At 44.8% G+C, this 20315-nt stretch overlaps 1 protein-coding gene across 1 annotated transcript; it reads left to right on the forward strand.

Moving 5' to 3' along the window:
* Window positions 1–941: 941 nt before the first annotated feature.
* On the forward strand, window positions 942–20284 carry LOC139406626 (sulfhydryl oxidase 1-like). Its single transcript, XM_071149431.1, has 12 exons — window positions 942–1629; window positions 2536–2636; window positions 3057–3105; window positions 3233–3335; window positions 4247–4337; window positions 5289–5434; window positions 6684–6818; window positions 7155–7284; window positions 12141–12263; window positions 13082–13220; window positions 14500–14676; window positions 18291–20284. The coding sequence occupies exons 1-12, from the start codon at window positions 1338–1340 to the stop codon at window positions 19238–19240; spliced, it is 2436 nt and encodes an 811-aa protein (XP_071005532.1). The 5' UTR covers window positions 942–1337; the 3' UTR covers window positions 19241–20284.
* Window positions 20285–20315: the final 31 nt, after the last annotated feature.

Genomic DNA, 20315 nt, shown 5'->3' on the forward strand with positions numbered 1-20315 from the left:
GACAAGCATTAAAGTACAGTAAAGCTCATACATTGGAAATGTAACCCATACAATTTACTTTTATAACTGTACAGAACAAAAATATAACTCAATATTACTGAGTTAGTGTATATAAGGAGATCAGTCAATTGAAATAAATTCATGTTAAATCTAATCTATAGATTTAACATGATTGGGCAGGGTGTGGGCCTGGGAGGGCTTAGACCCACCCACGGGGGAGCCAGGCTCAGCCAATTAGAATGAGTTTTTACCCACATGGGCTTTGTTACAGACATAAATACTCCTCAGCACCCCCTCCCTCCAGATGATCCCGCAGGTGAAGAAGCCGGATGTGGAAGTCCTGGGTTGGTGTGGTTACACGTGGTCTGCCGTTGTTCGGCCGGTTGGACGTACTACAAAATTATCTAAAATGTCGTTGGGGGTGGCTTATGGTAGAGAAATGAACATTACATTCTCTGGCAACTGCTATGGTGAACATTACTGAAGTCAGCATGCCAATTGCACGCTCCCTTAACTTGTGACATCTGTGGCATTGTGTTGTGTGACAAAACAGTACATTTAAGTGGCCTTTTATTGTCCCTAGCACAAGGTGCAGCTGTGTAATGATCATGCTGTTTAATCAGCTTCTTGATATGCCAAACCTGTCCGGTGGAAATTGGCAAAGGAGAAATGCTCACTAACAGGGATGTAAACAAATTTGTGCACAACATTTGAGAGAAATAAGCTTTTTGTGGGAATTGAACATTTCTGTGATCTGGGGTTACAAATTGGATGTTCAAATCCTGGATTGGAAAAAACACTTTCTGATACATCAAGTAAAGTGATAAAGACAGATGCAGCTGGTAATGGTTGATTGGCCAGACAGTATGGAATAGCCACAAAGTAAATATTTAACAAGAGGGTGATTCTTGATAGAAAACAGAACTAGCAAGTCAGGCTGTATCAGCTGAACATGATGTGGGAGGTTACAAATGAATACATTGTATCAAATATAGGCCAATGGATAGACTTTGGACACCACAATTCTTGGGGATGTTACAATGTATATCTATCTACTGTCTGTTGGCAAAAGTTGCTTGTTTGCATCCTCCAAAATCAGGATGCTGATTAAACTAAATTGCGTTCCATAATCGAGGTTCAAGTACAACTATAGTCAATGGAATTACTCTGTCTTACTTTATGAATTTAGCCAAATGACTGATTTAGCCCTGCTTCGGCTGGCGGTGAGACGTTGGGGGAGGGAGTTGGACGAGTGACAAAAGTGAAAAAGTTTATCACTTTCTTTTACAGTGGTTGCCTTTCTGAGTTGCTGGCTGTCAGAAAGAAAACACTCGAAGATGGCGCGGCGCTGCTGCCGTGCCACGTCTCGGTTTACAGGGGAAATACATACACATTTCAGAGAGTCATTCATATCTACGATTGTCCTATTTGTGTGTTTAACTTTTCCTTTTACCACCGAAGCTGGCTTGTACACCGCTTCTGATCAGATAGTAATCTTAACCCCGGATAATGTGGACAGCGTTTTGGTCAATTCCACCGCCGCACTGGTGGTTGAGTTTTACGCCTCTTGGTGCGGGCATTGTATTGCATTTTCTCCCGAATGGAAACGTCTCGCAAGAGATATTAAAGGTTGGTATGCATTTTAACGTAATAAACATTTTCAATGTAAATTGAACGGGTTGTTAGTAAACCAATCACAATTAACTGGTCGTGGTATGCATAAGTGCATGGGTTAAAACAATACATATGTTCTTGCCATGGGGATCCCTAAATTTGTCTTCATTTTGCAGAGTAGGCCTATGCATGTTTTCTTGTATGCCCATCGAACTTCAGTGCAAATTAAGGCATTGTGTAGTAACCAGTTCAAAAATAAAATTATTGATTATGTAGACTTAAAATTAATTATAATTATTAATAATCGTTTTAATTTATTCCTGTTTTCCACTTTAACATATAAAAAAAGCTGTGTGATTCTGACTGGGGAATTGAGAACACACCTTGTTGTTTGTTTCCCACAGTACAGCACAGACAGTTTCTCAGCCCTCCCTTCCCCCTTCCAGAAAGCAACCTCTACATGTGATTATTGGAGCATATGATGTGATTTAGGAGTTCACATTCTGTCCATGTCTCATTGCTACTCTTGTTCAAACACCATCCTTTGGAATCTCAAATGAGAATACTATCTGACATTTCAGGTCTCAGTCTATAAGCAGGATCCAGTTAACTATAACAGGAAAAGAATTCCATACAATTAGTTTGAAATTGACATCGTTTCCTATTGGCAGCAGGCCTGAACACAGAAAGGTTTTAAGGCCTCAGATCTAGAGAGCGCATGACCCACCAGCCTCTGGCCTGCTTTCAAGCTGACCATACAGAATACTTGTAAATGCTTAGGAGAGGTAATAATAGGAGGAATATTTTTTTTACACAGATCAAAAGCTGTTTTGACTTCTGAATTCCTGCATATAACCCTTACTGTGTAGAGTAATGCACTTTTGGTGCATTGACTTTGACACTAATTATCTCTCTCCCCAGAGTGGAAACCTGCTGTGGATTTAGCTGCCATAGACTGTGCTAATGGAGATAATGGGCCGATTTGTTCCCGTTTTGGTGTCAAGGGGTACCCCACACTGAAGGTACTTCAACTGTTATATTCCACAAGCCTTGTGGATTTTCAGTCTTACCTCACCGGAACATGTATCCAATGTTTAAAAATGAACCGTATCTCACAATGATCGTGAGTCATTATCAGCTATTTTTACTCTGAAACGTTTCCATATATAAACTCATAACCTCTAACAGTGTTACATTTCAGTCAGCAATGCACTCACTTTAGATTAGTCAGCAATAAATCTGTTATTTTTCTCCCTTTCTGTCATCCGGTGGAAGTCAAATGAAAGAGATCATTTGTCTGAATGAATGAGGGAGCTGAAACATCTGCAGTTGATTTCGAGTATGAAGGGGTTGTGGGGGAAGGGGTGTCCCCAGTTCCTCCCAGTGGTCAACATGCGGCCGGCCACCTGTCATCTGATCCTCTCTTTCTCTCCCTCTGACAGTTTTTCCACGCTTACTCCAAACCTGACTCCAAGGGACAAGGTTTCAGAGGTAATGCAAATGTTCCGATAATTCATAGGGCAGATGGTAATAATATGAATGGTTAGTAGGAGAAGTTAAAACAAACAAAACGTGATCCATATCCTCTTATTAATCCTGTGTACCTGAATCCTCCCAGAGGGTCCTCGTGATGTGAGGGGCTTACGCCATAAGATCATCGAGAAGATGGAGACCCATGAGGAGCCTTGGCCCCCTGCCTGCCCCCCTCTGGAGACCGCTAGGTGAGGCAGCCTCTTCTGATCATTTCAAACACCCCGGAGCTCACACATACAGACAGTACCGGTCTCCAGCAGCTCAATCGCGAGATCCAAGTAGCTAGCAGACCCCCTATGAGTAGCTCGCCAAACAATTCTAAAAGTAGATGCACATGTTCCACTGCACACTGTCATAAATATATCTCACAAGTATCAGACACAGTAAACTCCCAGCTACTACCTAATCCACGCAACACTGGCATTATATGCCACCCCTGGTTAGACACTATTGGCTTGAAAAGCCAAATCTAACACAATAACTGGCAATGCATTTCCAGCAATATTGCCCCCTTTGTGCTGTGTGATGTGGGCGTTTGTCTATCACTTTGTGTGTAGCCAGTAGTCATTGCTTGACTTCGGTGCCGATTGAAATAGGTGTCGGTACTCATTTTGGGTGCCGGTACTGTTTATATGCAGGTGCTGGAGCTCCACAATACTTCTTAGCTAATATTCTATAAGAGGAACAGGAGCTCAAGCAGTAGAACATTTGAGGTGCTGGTACTCTGCTCCCAGGAGCTCCTGCCCAAGTCGAGCACTTATCGTGAAATGTGAGTTCAGGTGATGGTTTGGAGCAGATCTGTGCCATAAATCCTAAAAGGTTAGCGTTTGAAACAATGGCCAGGTAAACAAAATCAAAGCATAGATACCTTGTCCATAGACTGCGTACAGGGTAAGGAAACCAACATGTCATTTTGTAATTTGGGAGAACTATTCCTTTAAGGCCCTACCCCATGTGTCCTTTGTGTTGTGTCAATGCCCAGATTGTGCTGCTGTTCACTTTATAGTCTTAATAGAAATGGATTTGATGTTTCAAAAGTCAGCTTTTATGGAAATGTTGTAGTCACTCTGTAGAATGTATTATTCTCTTCTCTCCACAGCAAAGCAGAGATTGACAACTTCTTTGAGACTAACGGTGTGGAACACCTGGCCTTGATCTTTGAGACCTCTAACTCATATGTGGGCAGAGAGGTCAGACTTTATTATCATCAGTCAAGCTACATGCTCCTCAGAGGGAAATGGAGGAGAAAAAATCCTGGGTGTGATCAAATAGAAAGTGTTTTTAATGGACATGTTTACTGTGTATAAAGCTACACAGTGGAGGAGTCATAATACCCATAAAGCCTAGCGGTCAAACAGAGAAATGTTCCAATCATTTTTCCCATTGGGGATTTTAGAAACACTTCAAATAAGGGCTGTGTTTGATAGCTGACATAACTTGTCATAGTTGATCATAACACTGTCATGACATATATTTAGACCTGTTGTGACATATGTTACCTTATTTTATGACTGGTTATGACACCTACACAATGGTCAGATCCCACAAAACCTACCACACAAGGCAAAACATTCCATTACCCCATAGCCTACGTGTCAACAGTATGTTTGTTATGTTATTTTTGTATTGACCATGTTATCATTGTAACATGAAATAGTTCATCCAGAGATTTTTTACCTTTGCCTCGATTCAGCAGTCCCGCCCAGATCATCATGGCATTTCTTGTTCCTTATAATAGCCACATTAGCAGCTAATTAGCATTTCATTTTTGTTGGGTAAATACAGGCAAATATATTGATAAAAGTCACCTTGTCCTAGAGAGATTTACATGGTTATCAAAACCTCACTCCCCTACACGAAGCACATCCTTTATTTTAAGTGCTTCTAAAATACCCAATGGGATAAATGAATAGAGGAAAAACAATTGGAACCATTTCCCTGTTTGACCACTAGGTTTTATGTGTGTTATGACTCATACTGTGGTGCTCTATAGTACCATGCAGAAAATATGTTGACTGTGGGACTGTATCAACAAGAGTGTGTCACTATGTCAACAGTGTACTTGCATGTTTAGTACAACCCGTTGTAAACAACATACAGACAGTGGATCATTACTGTGTTGGTTTGTTCTTCCTCAACAGGTGACTCTGGACCTACTGCAGTATGAGAACATAGCCGTGCGGAGGGTCCTGAAGACTGAGGAAGCCCTGGTGGCTAAACTGGGTGTGACTGACTTCCCATCCTGTTACCTGTACTATCCTAGTGGGAACTTCACCAGGCTCCATGTGTGAGTGGCTGTTTGAATACCATCACAATATGTGACAGAACTGCGGATCACTTTAGCCATCTTCAGTCTGGATCCTAATGTACCAACTCGTCAAGTGTTTTTCTTCTTCTTCAGTTTTCACGGTTCAATGCGCAACAATCTTGTTGTGAAAGGCTTTATTTCAGTTGTGTTATCCACAGCTATGATAGGATGCCTTTTAACATCTGGCCTCTTAATGGGATCATGGAATTAAAATAAGTCATTATTCAATATCATAGTACTTTGTATGATGATTGCTCACCCCGTGAATTAATCTGCGTTTTCTTTCGCTTTGTTTTGCTTATTTCAATAACTTGGCACGCAAGAGGATACTTTTTAGTTGACAAATGCAAAAAGGAAATTATTTATTACTAATTTATTTATTCCCCCCCCCCACCCTCCCTCTTCCCGAGCATACAGAGGGGTTTTTAATTTCTTGCATGAAAACAATGGCGTTCCTTTCCTGCGGTTCACCTGCCAAGCCACCCCAGCCTCGCCTCGCGCTGCGACAGATGGTCGCCCATCACAGCTGAATGCGCGATTGATCCAGGAGGGGTGGGGAAATGCAGTCGCACATCCGTCATGCGTGTGCCTCTCCCAGGTGAACGCTGCCCCTCCTCTCTTCGATGCGTGCCTCTGTGCTCTGGGGAACCCACTCTGTGCTCTGGGGTGGGCTGGACGAGCTCAGGCCTGGAGCAGCATCCTCCTCCTGCTCTCATGTGCTCGGGGGGGGGGGGGGGGGGGGTGGCTGGCTGATGGGGACAGTGGGAGGGGTAGCAGTGTTTTTGTTCCATTGCCAGGGTTAGTGGAGAGGGAAATGATCGGCTATGGTATCTCAGCACCATCTGTTCAGCAGAGGAGAGAGGAGGCCATAAGGGCTTAGTGAGGGGACCAGGGGCCCACCCGTGGCTCCAGTTCCACACACTACTGTGGTCTGATGAGGGCAGGCCCTGGCAGAGGCAACCACTTGTATCCTATTCCTAGACAGATAAGCTAAAAATGCTTATTCTTCCACTGTAGCTAGAATATAATGTGAGGTTTGTGTTCTAGTGGGAAGGATTTTTCACCTGTTTCCATGGTTAAAATCATCCTGTTGCTGGATGCCAGTTCAATGGAAATGCATCAGTCCTACCTGTGAAACTGTCTGGGAAATGCATCAGTCCTACCTGTGAAACTGTCTGGGAAATGCATCAGTCCTACCTTTGAAACTGTCTGCTTGGCTGTCTTCCAGACAAAATGAGGCCCGGACCTTCTACACCTACGCCCTGCAGAGGCTTCCTGGGGTACTGCGGGCCGGAAATACACCACCAGTGACCTCTGACCTCTTGAAAAACACAACAGAGGACCAATGGAGACCGTTCAACGGGTAAACCACTTTTTTTATTTTTTTATTTTACCTTTATTTAACTAGGCAAGTCAGTTAAGAACACATTCTTATTTTCAATGACAGCCTAGGAACAGTGGGTTAACTGCCTGTTCAGGGGCAGAACGACAGATTTGTACCTTGTCAGCTCTGGGGTTTGAACTTGCAACCTTCCGGTTACTAGTCCAACGCTCTAACCACTAGGCTACCCTGCCGCCCCTTTAACACGACAAAGCAGTAAAAAAGTTCCTATTTGTTTTTTTTGGGGGGGGGGGGGGTAAGCCTTACAAATGTAACCCAAGTGATTCCATGACAAAAATGTTAAATTCTGTGTGTCAGGTCTCGTGTGTATATGGCAGACCTGGAGTCTACTCTGCATTACTCTCTGCGCTTGGAGCTGGCAGCTCACCCTGTCATCAAAGGAGAGGCTCTGATCACTCTACAGCGTTACATCTCAGTACTGGCCAAGGTGATTGGGCAGGTCTACTCACCCCCTGAGACAAACCCTACCCATACTGAACACTAACCTCACATACATTCATCCTCTGTTCATATCGAACACCCTGAGGAAAGGGCTGTGTAGTTAGGGTGACACGCCACTAGAGGGAGAGTGAGACAGTGCTTTGGAGTTGTTGGATATCAGTTGGGAAACGCACATTTTTCTGCATGATTTAGCTGTACAGTTTGTTCTAAAATGTAACTTTGCTTTGAAAAATATAGCTGAAAATACGGTCCCTATAATGCATCATAATAATTTACAATTGCTCTCTTAGTAGGTACATGTATACAATATTCATAATGGTACAACTATGTAGTAACTACAATGTTACATATTTATTACAGAAGAAGACATTCACAATTATTTGGGCACAGTATCACAGTAGGAATGACACCCTCAATGTCAATCCCAAAATTGGAGGCCATAAACCTGACAGGACACAAAAGGCTGTCTTGGGTATCATTTAAATACTTTGCTTCCCTCTTCCCTCTTTAATAATTTGCTTCCCTCTTGAATAGAGCGTGCCAATACCCCCTACTCATTTTTTTGTACGCAGACATACCATGATTAAGATTTCTTTGGACTGGGTCCCATCTTCTCTCCTCTCCTCCCTTCCCAGCGCTTAGCGTACCCAGACGTGTGCCAGGGATCCTTTTGATTAAGACCAGGACGATGGTATGTCACAACAAACTAAGATCCTTAACTTCCAGAGTGACTGTAATTGGATCATCCTGAGAATGAGTTACTGTGTACAGAACCTACAGCTGGTGTCACACCGATGACACACCTTGACACACTCCGTTGTCAATAGAATCTGTGGTGTGCTGTGCAGTGCTGCACCCACATCACAGTGCATCTCCGTCCCAGACAGGATGTAAAGAAGTTATATTTTCCTGCGCCGTAATATTACTAGATTTACTGTCTTATCAACCAGAATCCGGATTTATTAATCCTTATATGTATATGAGGATTTAAACAAGTGGATCTGGGACGCATGAGAGCATTACAAAGAGGTTCTAGGATTACCGTTTCTATCCTGCTTTCTTGAAAGAAGCCTCCAGCAGCGATGGAGGGAGGGCCAGGGAATTAGGGGGACCTTGAGCCCAAATCTTGCTGTCCTTCATCCCAAATCCAGCTGTCCTCCATCGCTCTCCCGTGGCGCGTGCCTCAGTGTGCCCATGCTAAGGTTAGCAGTTAGCGGAGGTGCATGGTGGTGGAATGTGGCAGCTTCTTGACATCAGTGATACTGTATAGGTAGCCCACCAACTCCACAGTAGAACAAAGGTCTTTGTTTGTCAGGCTTTGGCTGGGCTGTGGGTATGACAGATACAGTGGGGCAAAAAAAGTATTTAGTCAGCCACCAATTGTGCAAGTTCTCCCACTTAAAAAGATGAGAGAGGCCTGTAATTGTCATCATATGTACACTTCAACTATGACAGACAAAATTAGAAAATAAATCCAGAAAATCACGTTGTATAATTTAATGAATTTATTTGCAAATTATGGTGGAAAATAAGTATTTGGTCACCTACAAACAAGCAAGATTTCTGGCTCTTACAGGTCTGTGAGAGCCAGAAATCTTGCTTCTTTAAGAGGCTCCTCTGTCCTCCACTCGTTACCTGTATTAATGGCACCTGTTTGAACTTATCAGTATAAAAGACACCTGTTCACAACCTCAAACAGTCATACTCCAAACTCCACTATGGCCAAGACCAAAGAACTGTCAAAGGACACCAGAAACAAAATTGTAGACCTGCACCAGGCTGGGAAGACTGAATCTGCAATAGGTAAGCAGCTTGGTTTGAAGAAATCAACTGTGGGAGCAATTATTAGGAAAGGGAAGACATACAAGACCACTGATAATCTCCCTCGATCTGGGGCTCCACGCAAGATCTCAACCGTGGGGTCAATATGATCACAAGAACGGTGAGCAAAAATCCCAGAATCACACGGGGAGACCTAGTGAATGTCCTGCAGAGAGCTGGGACCAAAGTAACAAAGCCTACCATCAGTAACACACTACGCCGCCAGGGACTCAAATCCTGCAGTGCCAAACGTGTCTCCCTGCTTAAGCCAGTACATGTCCAGGCCCGTCTGAAGTTTGCTAGAGAGCATTTGGATGATCCAGAAGAAGATTGGGAGAATGTCATATGGTCATATGAAACCAAAATATAACTTTTTGGTAAAAACTCAACTCGTCATGTTTGGAGGACAAAGAATGCTGAGTTGCATCCAAAGAACACCATACCTACTGTGAAGCATGGGGGTGGAAACATCATGCTTTGCTTTGGGGCTGTTTTTCTGCAAAGGGACCAGGACGACTGATCCGTGTAAAGGAAAGAATGAATGGGGTCATGTATCGTGAGATTTTGAGTGAAAACCTCCTTCCATCAACAAGGGCATTGAAGATGAAACGTGGCTGGGTCTTTCAGCATGACAATGATCCCAAACACACCGCCCGGGCAACGAAGGAGTGGCTTCGTAAGAAGCATTTCAAGGTCCTGGAGTGGCCTAGCCAGTCTCCAGATCTCAACCCCATAGAAAATCTTTGGAGGGAGTTGAAAGTCCGTGTTGCCCAGCAACAGCCCCAAAACATCACTGCTCTAGAGGAGATCTGCATGGAGGAATGGGCCAAAATACCAGCAACAGTGTGTGAAAATCTTGTGAAGACTTACAGAAAAGTTTTGACCTCTGTCATTGCCAACAAAGGGTATATAACAAAGTATTGAGATAAACTTTTGTTATTGACCAAATACTTATTTTCCACCATAATTTGCAAATAAATTCATTAAAAATCCTACAAAGTGATTTTCTGAATTTGTTTTCTCATTTTGTCTGTCATAGTTGAAGTGTACCTATGATGAAAATTACAGGCCTCTCTCATCTTTTTAAGTGGGAGAACTTGCACAATTGGTGGCTGACTAAATACTTTTTTGCCCCACTGTAGGTCCACTTGTCTGATGCCACAGTGGGAGCAGGGGAGCAGTTAGGCAGATTTTACTCAGTGGCATGTATATTGGTCCCGGAGGTCGAATGGGGCAGGATTAAAAGGGCTTCCCCGGGCCAGGCCGACAGATGCATTCTCTTTTAAACATCTCTCAGAGGAGACTGCGGTTTCTCAAGTGCTGATACTAATCGGATTTAAGATGACATATTGCCGTGGTGAAGTGAATTGTCATGGTCCTTCGAGAGATGGGGGAAGGGGGAGTGTATGGTGGGGGCTCTGATAGTGGTTGGAGGTACACTACCAGAGAAGAGGTCACTTAGAGAGATCCTTCATAATGGTGATACTGTATACTGTAGCGTTGGTTCATCTCACTTGATATTTTCATGAAACTTCTGCCCATCAGTGACCTCTGCCAATACTTCAGACAATGTACTACTGATTTCCAAGCCAAATATGTTGGCCTTTGCTTATGATTCGGGAAATAGACACACAGGTGGAAAGCAGAACATGCTAAACGTTTGGCTCTGGTGAGCAAAGCGCATTAGTATCTCCATCCCCAATTGCATCCCTCTTAGATTCAAATGTGTGTTAATGAGCTTTTCACCCTGGTTAATGCCCAGTTGTCCCCAGACCTGGGCGTCTGGGCCGGATGGTCGCTAAACCAATTGTCCTCCTCCTCAGTAGCAGCAGCAGCCGGGGGACCTCCTTTTGAATCTTGTTAAAACCCCACCTGTAGTACGTGATTGGGTATCTGTGTCTGTGAATACCCAAACACCATATTTTTGGCTGAATGTCTAAGATTAAGGGGAGCAAATCAAAGCCTGTGTGGGGCGCAGGGGTTAAGTACATCTCCAGGAGCCTTTTTAAGTGGGCCTGGTGTAATGGAGATCCAGTTAGAGTGATGAATAGAATCCTGCGCCAGGCACCCAAACGCTGCTGAACAGATGGCCGGGGCAAATTGAAAAGACTCTGCAGCACAAATCAAAAAAGGTGCACTTCTGGGATGCTGACGCCCCGGCCGGGCTGAGCCAGGCCCCTGCCTCTGTGTCTCACTGATGGGTTTGTGCCCCTGTGCCGCCCAAGGAATCAAAAGGTCAGCACTCGCCCACTTTCAAGTCCACTATATTCACACTGCTGGATGTTACTACACTGACTGTTTCTTTCCTCGTGTGCTCTATGCAACTGTGGGCGTGTGTGTGCATGTGATTTCATTGTTATATATTGTCTCCTCATAAGTAGTCACTTTTTCATGACTTAATGCCAGAAAATGCTAATGAACTTAAATGGTCCTTCGTGACTGAGACATCTTACCTCTGTTTTGAATGGGATGAAGTTGCCATGACCACCTGCTGTTTATTTGGTCGTCTCTCAGCCGTTAGGGTGAAATCCAGGCCGACCTGTAGGATCTAGTCTTCATAGTATAATAGTGTGTCCTCCAGGGTGGCCGTTTTTAGGAGTTCTTTAAGGATAGGAAGTGACTTTACACCTCCATTCAGCTGACACTCTTCTGTCACCACCGTCTGAAACACAAGGCACTGGGATTTCCTCCCTGCCTTCCATAGTGGCCCACTGTTGGTTGCAGTGTCATTTCTACACATGCCATGTTGTCTTGACAACTACAGAGGTTGGAGAATGGAAACAAACAGTACGAGAGACAATCCTGAAAAAATCCAACAGTGACTTTATTACACATTAAGAACTGCAAAGCAGTTTTAGGTTAAACTTCGACCCTCCGACTGATGACATAACAGATGGATTTGGAACTCCTAGTGATTATAACCTATTACCACACGGTCAAAAATATGCTGTTGAAGAGTCTATTGTATTAAATGTGAGGAGAATTAATGATGATACTTAACTGTAATGTTGTCTTGGGCAGTACTTCCCTGGTCGACCTGTGGTGAGGAACCTGCTGAAGTCAGTGGACACGTGGCTGAAGGGTCAGAACGACACAGAGCTCTCTTACAGCTCTCTGAGGGACGCCCTGGATAACACAGCAGAGGTGAGGGGTCAACCCAAAGCCACCAGCCAATCAGACAAGCCTGAGGCAGAACCACCCACCATATTGTCTGAGCCAGAGTTTTTATAATAATGACTGAAATATTACAGGCATACTGCACACAGGGAAGTAGGTTTATGTAATGCTGTGTATTCAGATATGAATCTTTGCTCACAGTCTTGTGCAGGCATGTGTATAACTGGAAAATGTATGTGAAGTTGTCTTTGGATGGAAGCTTGCATGCCTATAGGTTCACAAATTGGACCAGTCACTTAGTGGCATCATTAGCTTTTAGCAGCCAAATCAATGAATCAATGAGGAGGTATGAACCAGCTCCCCTAAGGAAATGGACTGATGTCTAACAGTATATACACACTGAATCTTTACTATTGACTTCAGAGTAATTCTGTCAATCATAGACTCAGCAATCCTGGCCAGTGGCAGGGAGGGAACGACTATATGTCAGGAGAAATATGCTGTTGGATCAAACCACGTTTAACCAGTGTTTCCTCCTTCTGACCTGAATACACTCTCTCCATTGAGGCGATCCATTACCTGGAATTGACATGATATGGAATGAGAATAGTATGGCCCAGAATGCTCTACCACTTAACATGAAATGTTGCAGTAAAGTAGATTGCAGATGAATTCTCCTCCATGTACATGCTTATCTTGTTGTTTACATGAATGTAACCAACCTCTAAGAATCCTCAGATAAATCTGTTTTCCATGTAACCTGCTCTGTGAGAAGAGTGATCAATGTGGCCATATCTTGGGCAGTGTTTAAGTGTCAATACATGTATGTGTTTGTGTGTGATCAGGTACCTAATGCTGCGCTGCCTGAGGGGGTGAGGTGGGTGGGCTGCCAGGGCTCCAAGCCCCACTTCAGAAGGTACCCCTGTGGCATGTGGACCCTTTTCCATGTCCTCACTGTACAGGCCGAAGAAGCTGCTGGCAAAGGTAAAAATTAAAAATTGTAAAAAATCACTAAGCAACGGCTGTTTATGTCTTTATCATAACACTATCACTAAACTGTTAATTCAGTATGAATGTTCCTGGGACAATGGTAATACTTGAGAAAGTGTTGCTAGATTCTAAAACAAACCCTCCTGCCTTGTTAGCCTGTTGCTGTGGCCTGTAGAGCCCATCGTCTGGTAGGAAATTGGCCAGAAGTCAGCAGCCATCCAGTCTTGGAGGAGTGAGTGTGCCCAGGCGATGAACCATGACACAAGTGTTTCCAGTCTGTTAGAACTCCTATGGCTCTCTGGGGACAAATCATCGTAGTGCATTGAGCCAGTCAGAAGCGTGTGCAGCATTAACACAGGGGCTGCTGCTTTCAATGCAGGGATATGGGGCAGCTAGGGAATGGCAGCAGGGGGGGGGGGCAACTGGGGACAAGTGCTTTGTAAACAAATTTGCCTGGAATGTTTAGTGGAATGTTTTGCATTCACCTGATGTGACCGCACACACTTGCACAAGCACAACATTTAGACTCACACACACACACAAGTACGTTCAGTGTTATATTCCATTAGTAGCCTATACAAAGCACTGTTCTTTTTTTGGTTTGTTATTAGTTTTGTTTTCTTGACACACCACCAGCTGAAACAGTCCCTAATTGTGGGTGGGTAAAAAAGGATTTCTTTAGATTAGTGGTTAGAAAAAGAGGCAGCTGACCAGCACTCCTCTCCTGGAGGGGTTAATCCCAGGGCTTATGGGTTGGGGAGGAGGGTTCACATAACCTGCAGATGGGCCACCAGGGGACCAGGGGTGTTCATCTGGCCCCCCGCGGATGGACCTCTGGATTAGAGCTCCACCCCTCCACCACGGCTCATCTTTGAGCAAAATAAGGTTTTACTTTAGCAGGGCATGAAACACAACACAACCTGCATCAACAATATCTGCACTGGTACGATGCTGTTACTGACAGTGACATCTGCAGGCTTGGTTGTTCTCACAGCGCGTTGACTAAATACTGTTATTCATGGTACATACACATCACAGCACCATAAGAATGCAAAGGAGACTCTGTTTGTATGGCCTTATTTCCCTGTTATTAACCACCCATGGTTTAATACTGGAAAAGCCCTCACCCAAACTATATACATTCATTGCTTGCTGCGATTTTATAATGTACAATATTAGACTACTTTTCAATAGTAGACATCACTCTGAAGTGCATAACAAGTATGGTTAATCTTGTTGTTGACTTCCTCCTCCTGTGCGTTCTTTTCCCCAGACCCCCAGGAGGTGCTACAGGCAATGAGGTCCTACGTCCACAGTTTTTTTGGCTGTCGGGCGTGTGCCACCCACTTTGAGAACATGGCCAAGGATAGCATGTCCCATGTGGGGACGCTGTCCACCGCCATGCTGTGGCTCTGGTCCCGCCATAACCACGTCAACAACAGACTGGCAGGTAAGGACACATGACAAATGTTACTGTTACTTCCATAGAGGATGATTGATCAGCTGTCTATAAGACTGAACCTCCAACACATACGTCATAATATGCTAATTATATCAGTATAGAATATGCATATAATACCATTTTAATATATGAAATATTTAGAAGAAAAATAGAAACGTCTCCCTTAGTGGTCACCATTGTCCATACAGGAGATAAATGTGGCCCGCACAGGCCACTACTTCTCCCTCTCTCACTTTCCCCCCTAGAGGATCTCTTTCAGCCTCTCACTCCTTTACACAGGTCTCATAAGGACCACACCTTACTTTTTTGGTGGATTCCTCCCCCAAGTGTCCCGACCCTGCTCCTCGCCCCTAAATCCCTATAATACACCCGGAGATCCTATGAGCAGACACCAGCTGTCCCCCCTCGCTTCTCTCCCCTGTCTCTTCCTCCACTGAGATTAGCCCTCCTTCCAGGAGACTGAGATTCCCTGCCCCAGCCTGTCTACAGCTCATTACAGGTCAGCAGTAAATACTCAATCTGTGCGCTTAACAGTAGTGCTAAAGACAACAAAACAGCAAAGACTACAGTCTTGTTTATTCAATTTTGGCAATTATTTGTTTCTATCCTTTGTCAATGTTTTAATGTCAAATATTTTATCCATTCATATTTTGTGAAGATGGTCAAGCCCATCTGTGGTACTTAACGTTTTGACGTGTGTGTCATTTTAATGAGAGCTATATGGCTGCTGCGTTGGCCTCCCTCTGTTAGGGCCATTATTTGAGTTTATTAGGCACAAGCCTGTCTTTACCACCTCACTTTGTTTAGTCGCTTTGTTGTCTTTTCTCTATGGTGATGGTGGTGGGAGTGGCTCCCCCATCTTCAATCTCTTGGACAGCCTGTGTCCTGAATAACAGGGTGCGTCCCCTTCTGGGCCTGTCCCTGGTCCTCAGACACTCCTCCCTATTAGGACTGACTGTCTGTCCCTCCCCAGAGAGTCATATCCTCCGCTTGACAACTGATATGGTAACAATCTCCCAGAACGGGGACCACCAGCCCAGGAGGAGCCCAGAGGCCCCGCCTCAATTCCCAAGATGCTTGTGACAGCTGGTGGCACACGCCATGTCACCGGCATCACGCCTGCCTCTATTTTGTAATCCCTCACCAGGGTGGTTCAAGTTGTGGGGTTTTGGGGGCAAGTACCTCAGGGGGTGGGGTGGGCTGAGCGGAGGGGAGGGTGCAGGAGTGTTGGTAGCAATGCGTAGCAGCTACCTCCTCTGTCGGCCCACCCCCCTCACTGACCCCTCACGCCTCTGCTTCGCATCCCAGTCTTCCCCAGGGGGGAACATCCTCTCCTCCCCCTCCTCCCTAAAGTGGGGCTCTTTAGCAGCTCCCCCCACTGTCCTTTCAGAGGCAGCCATGCATGAAGTAGGCCAAATTTGTAAAGCAGCAACACAATTCATTTAGCTGGCACAAAAGGTCCCCGAGCCAAGCCCGGCGCAACAGCAGACCTGTCCTGTTGTCAACAGGGTGAGATAGAGACTCGTGTCTAAAGACTGCAGAGCCACGGGCCTGCCAGGGCTTGGAGATGCTGTATGGAGGATCTCACAGCAGTGCTGCTGGAGACTGGAGCAGCTCATACTGTTCTATAGGGCGGCAGGTAGCCTAGCGGTTAAGAACGTTGGGCCGCTAACCAAACGATTGCTGGTCGAATCCCAGAGCCGACTAGGTGAAAAATCAAAGTCCTCTTAGTCACTCTGGATAAGAGCGTGTGCTAAATGACTCACTACTGTAAATTACTCTGGATAAGAGCGTGTGCTAAATGACTCACTACTGTAAATTACTCTGGATAAGAGCGTGTGCTAAATGACTCACTACTGTAAATTACTCTGGATAAGAGCGTGTGCTAAATGACTCACTACTGTAAATTACTCTGGATAAGAGCGTGTGCTAAATGACTCACTACAGTTTGAGTTTATTTTATTTTTACAGGGACAGTAGTCATTAATCAACGTTTCAGTAAAAGTGCTGTTTTTTGCCAGCCGGCTAATTTTCGACCGCAGTCCCTGGGCAGGTTATTAAAAACAATTACAATATAGACAATCATTGAGCAGTGAGCACACGCAGAGCAACATAGGACAAGCAAGACGTAGCATACAGACAGAGCAACATAGAACAAAAAGCAGCAAGACAAAATGCATAAAAGCAACAAAGTGTTTCCACACCTCACAAGCTACAGACAACATGGAAAGCGCCAACACACAGCTAGGGACCATGTTCACAAATCTGATTGACCTTTAGCCATGTCTTCATGCATTTTGTGAAAGTGTGATATGTGGTGCAGTTATGTGTGTCTGATGGCAGTCTATTCCAGACATGGGAAGCTCTCAGAGAAAGCATATTTACTAAAGGTGCTTTTCCTTAAGGGATCTATACAGTCACCTCTCATGGCAGACCTTGTGGCTCTGTAAGTTACTCTGGATAAGAGTGTGCGCTGAATGCTTGAAATGTACTGTGTGCTTCAGAGCATCACTATGCTGATCTACCAGTCCATCTACACTGCCACTGCTCCTTCATGTCCTGTAGTGTAGATCTCCACATTCACAATTAGTGGCGAAGAAGCTAGTTTAAACGGTATTTATTTATACTCTGAGAATTTATGCAGCGCTATGAATGACATTTCCTGACAAGCCTTTGTTTCAGTATCGGTACTATTGCTAAAGTCACCTCTGAAAATGAAAGGCAAGGTGATGAGAGTAGACACATCAGAGGCATGTCATCATAAGGGGTTGGGAAATTAAAGCTGTCACGCTGGTAGAATGTATACAAAAGGTCCCAATCCCAGCAGGACAGGATAAAATTGATGTATCTTTTATGTAAAGTGTTGTATGCAGATTACATGCACACATGCATATGACTGAGATGAATCTGGGGGAGAGACGGTGGATGTAAATTGACACCGCTGTAAAGTGACAGAACTGCTGCAGCTTTGACTTTTCTCCCGCATGGGCGTCGCCAAGCAATTTATTAGCAGATGCCTCCATTTGGGGGGCTAAAGGAAACATGTAAAGCAAAACAATTGTAATTCGTTAAAAGGAGAGCTCCCCTCTGGAGGTGCCTGCTTTCATATTCAATTTAGCGATTGGGCCATCTTCAAAGGGGTGTGGAGGGTAAGGGATTGGGGGTCTGGGAGAGGTTCAGGGGGAGGGGGAGCTGTCTGCATGGACCACATCTATTATCTGGCCTCTGGGACATCCCAGAAGCCCATTGATCATTGTTAGACCCTGTCACACTGTCACATACTCACACACCTAGACATCACACACACACACACTGCACTTACTGCTTATTATGAGCCATGTGGGGGGAATGGATCTAATGTATTCAAGCAGCAACACAGATTCTGCATACAAAAATATGTATTGGTATCAGTTTGGTTTCATTGTGGGCGATCCAGTATGTCATCATCATGTCCTTATATGGAACCAATCTGTTTTACCTAATACATTTCAATTTTCACCAAAACAGTTTGTCCTCTCAACATGACTGGGTTATCTGTAATATTATCTCAGATGAGTAATCACACACACACCCATCCTAACTGTCATATTCCTTCTGACCAGGTGCTCTGAGTGAGGATCCCCACTTCCCTAAGATCCAGTGGCCATCCCCAGAGCTGTGTCCCAGCTGCCATGGGGTTAAGAAGAGTGGAGAACATACCTGGAACCAGGAAGAGCTGCTCACCTTTCTCCGATCCCACTTCTCCTCTGAACACCTCCTCTCTGACTACCTGGAGAAGGAGGCCCAGCTCCTCAGCAGGCAGAAGGAGAGCCTGGTCGCCAGGCAGCAGGAGAAGGAGCAGGAAACCAAGAGAGGAGCAGAGAGGAGGGCCAGGGAGGCCTTGGACGAACCACCTCCAGGCCAGGAAGAGGAGGAGGAGGAGGAAGATGAGGAAGAGGCTCAAGAAGAGCCAGCAGCAGAAGAGGAAGTGGATCAGAGGGCAAGAGGAGAGCATCCGGGGGGTAAGACCTTTGAACCCCCCACCTGGGTAAAGCCCGAGGCAGACGTGTCCCGCCAGTCCCAGCGCAGGCCCAGCATTGTGGGGCTGAAGCTCAGGCCACCCCAGGAGGAGATTGTGGACCTGGACTCCTTCGTCAACCAGCACTACAAAGCCAAGGCCCTCCGCGCTGCAGCCGCAGGGTCCTCCCGCGTCAAACGCAGGACCTTGCAGAGGCAGGAGGAGCCGCAGCCTGGAGCCGGTCTGGAAAAGGAGCCGGGGCTGGGGCTGGGGGTGCAGCCCGTGGAGCCGGAGGACTTGTTGGGGCAGCGCAACACTCTGCAGAAAAGGATCCTGACGGGCCAGTACACTGGGTCAGAGGAGGAGGGGGCTCTGGAGATGTACCCCCACCCTAACAAGAGGCGCTGGATGTCCTTCCTGAGTGTAGGCTTCTCCAGACTGGACATCAGCCTGTGTGTGCTCCTCTACTTCCTGTCCTCCATGTGTCTGCTGGCCATGTACCTCTTCTTCAAGAACCGCCTGCGGCTGCGCCGGGCCAAGGTGGCTCTGCCCTGAGTCAACTCTGCCTTGCTGTGCTACTGTAGATTTACCCATACATGTGACAGTGATGCTGTGGTCAGTTCTTAAACCATCCAAGTGAAGGATCCGTAATGTTCCGCATTAATGGATTGCTTTGTGGTGCATGCTTCCGGGATAATAATTTATGACGATTTATGCATTTTATTTGTGCCTTTTTTGACCACTTGTGAAGGATTAATTAAAACTCGAGGAAATTAATGTGATTTTGGTGATTTTTTTTTTTTTGTGAATACAACAAAAGGGTTGTTGTTGTTATTTATTGTAATTTTTAGGCTATGTATAAAGCCATATTATAAATTAATTCATGTGAAAAGGAATCACTACATAGTTTTATGGATAGTAATTCAATATAAAAGACAAAGCTCTTTCTCTTACTGTTACTTCCACGTCTTCCAAAGAGTTCAATAAGCTATGTACTCTCACAACTGTAGAGAACCATTTCATATTCTTAGAATGAAATCAATCTTCTATTCAAAAATGTGATTTTTACAATGAGAAATGTGCCTCGAATAAAATGTTGGATTAACAGTGCCTGAAAGATGATTATCCATATTAATTTTACCATTAATTAATAAATCCTGTTGAGGCCAGGAGTTCCTCTAGAGGAACGCCACCCCCCCCCCGTTCAGCTCAACCCGTGGCAAGTGAATGTTTCCAAATAAACAAAGATGCCATATGACAACAGATAGTCTGTGGTCAGAATTGTAGTGCTCAGTGTTCACACTATAGAATTAGCTCTAATTCTATGGTTCACACACATTCCGTTCCACAGTGGTCTGTGTTGACTGACCATGCTATGCTATTAGCTAGGATATCTTACATGCCCCAATTAGCTTTGCACAATAGAGTTTAGATATTAATGAAATGTTTTGGAGCAGCACTAGTTAACAGGATACAAAATAAGGAGGATTGGGGTTTTGGCTCGTGCCCATTACATAAAACTTACTGGTCTCAATCAACTTGAGACACTGTTTTGCTTTGCTTATCTCAATCAATAAAATAATTTTTGCTAAAATTGTGCATTGTTGTCACGATTGGTCACTTGTTGACT

This window comes from Oncorhynchus clarkii, chromosome 4 (genome assembly GCF_045791955.1).
Source record: "Oncorhynchus clarkii lewisi isolate Uvic-CL-2024 chromosome 4, UVic_Ocla_1.0, whole genome shotgun sequence".
NCBI lineage: Eukaryota > Metazoa > Chordata > Actinopteri > Salmoniformes > Salmonidae > Oncorhynchus > Oncorhynchus clarkii.

Coding starts and splice junctions, on each gene's coding strand:
- LOC139406626 (XM_071149431.1), top strand. CDS start 1,338: ATGGCGCGGCGCTGCTGCCGTGCCACGTCTCGGTTTACAGGGGAAATA. Junction 2,637..3,056: donor AGGGGTACCCCACACTGAAG/GTACTTCAACTG, acceptor TCCCTCTGACAG/TTTTTCCACGCTTACTCCAA. Junction 7,285..12,140: donor ACATCTCAGTACTGGCCAAG/GTGATTGGGCAG, acceptor TGTCTTGGGCAG/TACTTCCCTGGTCGACCTGT.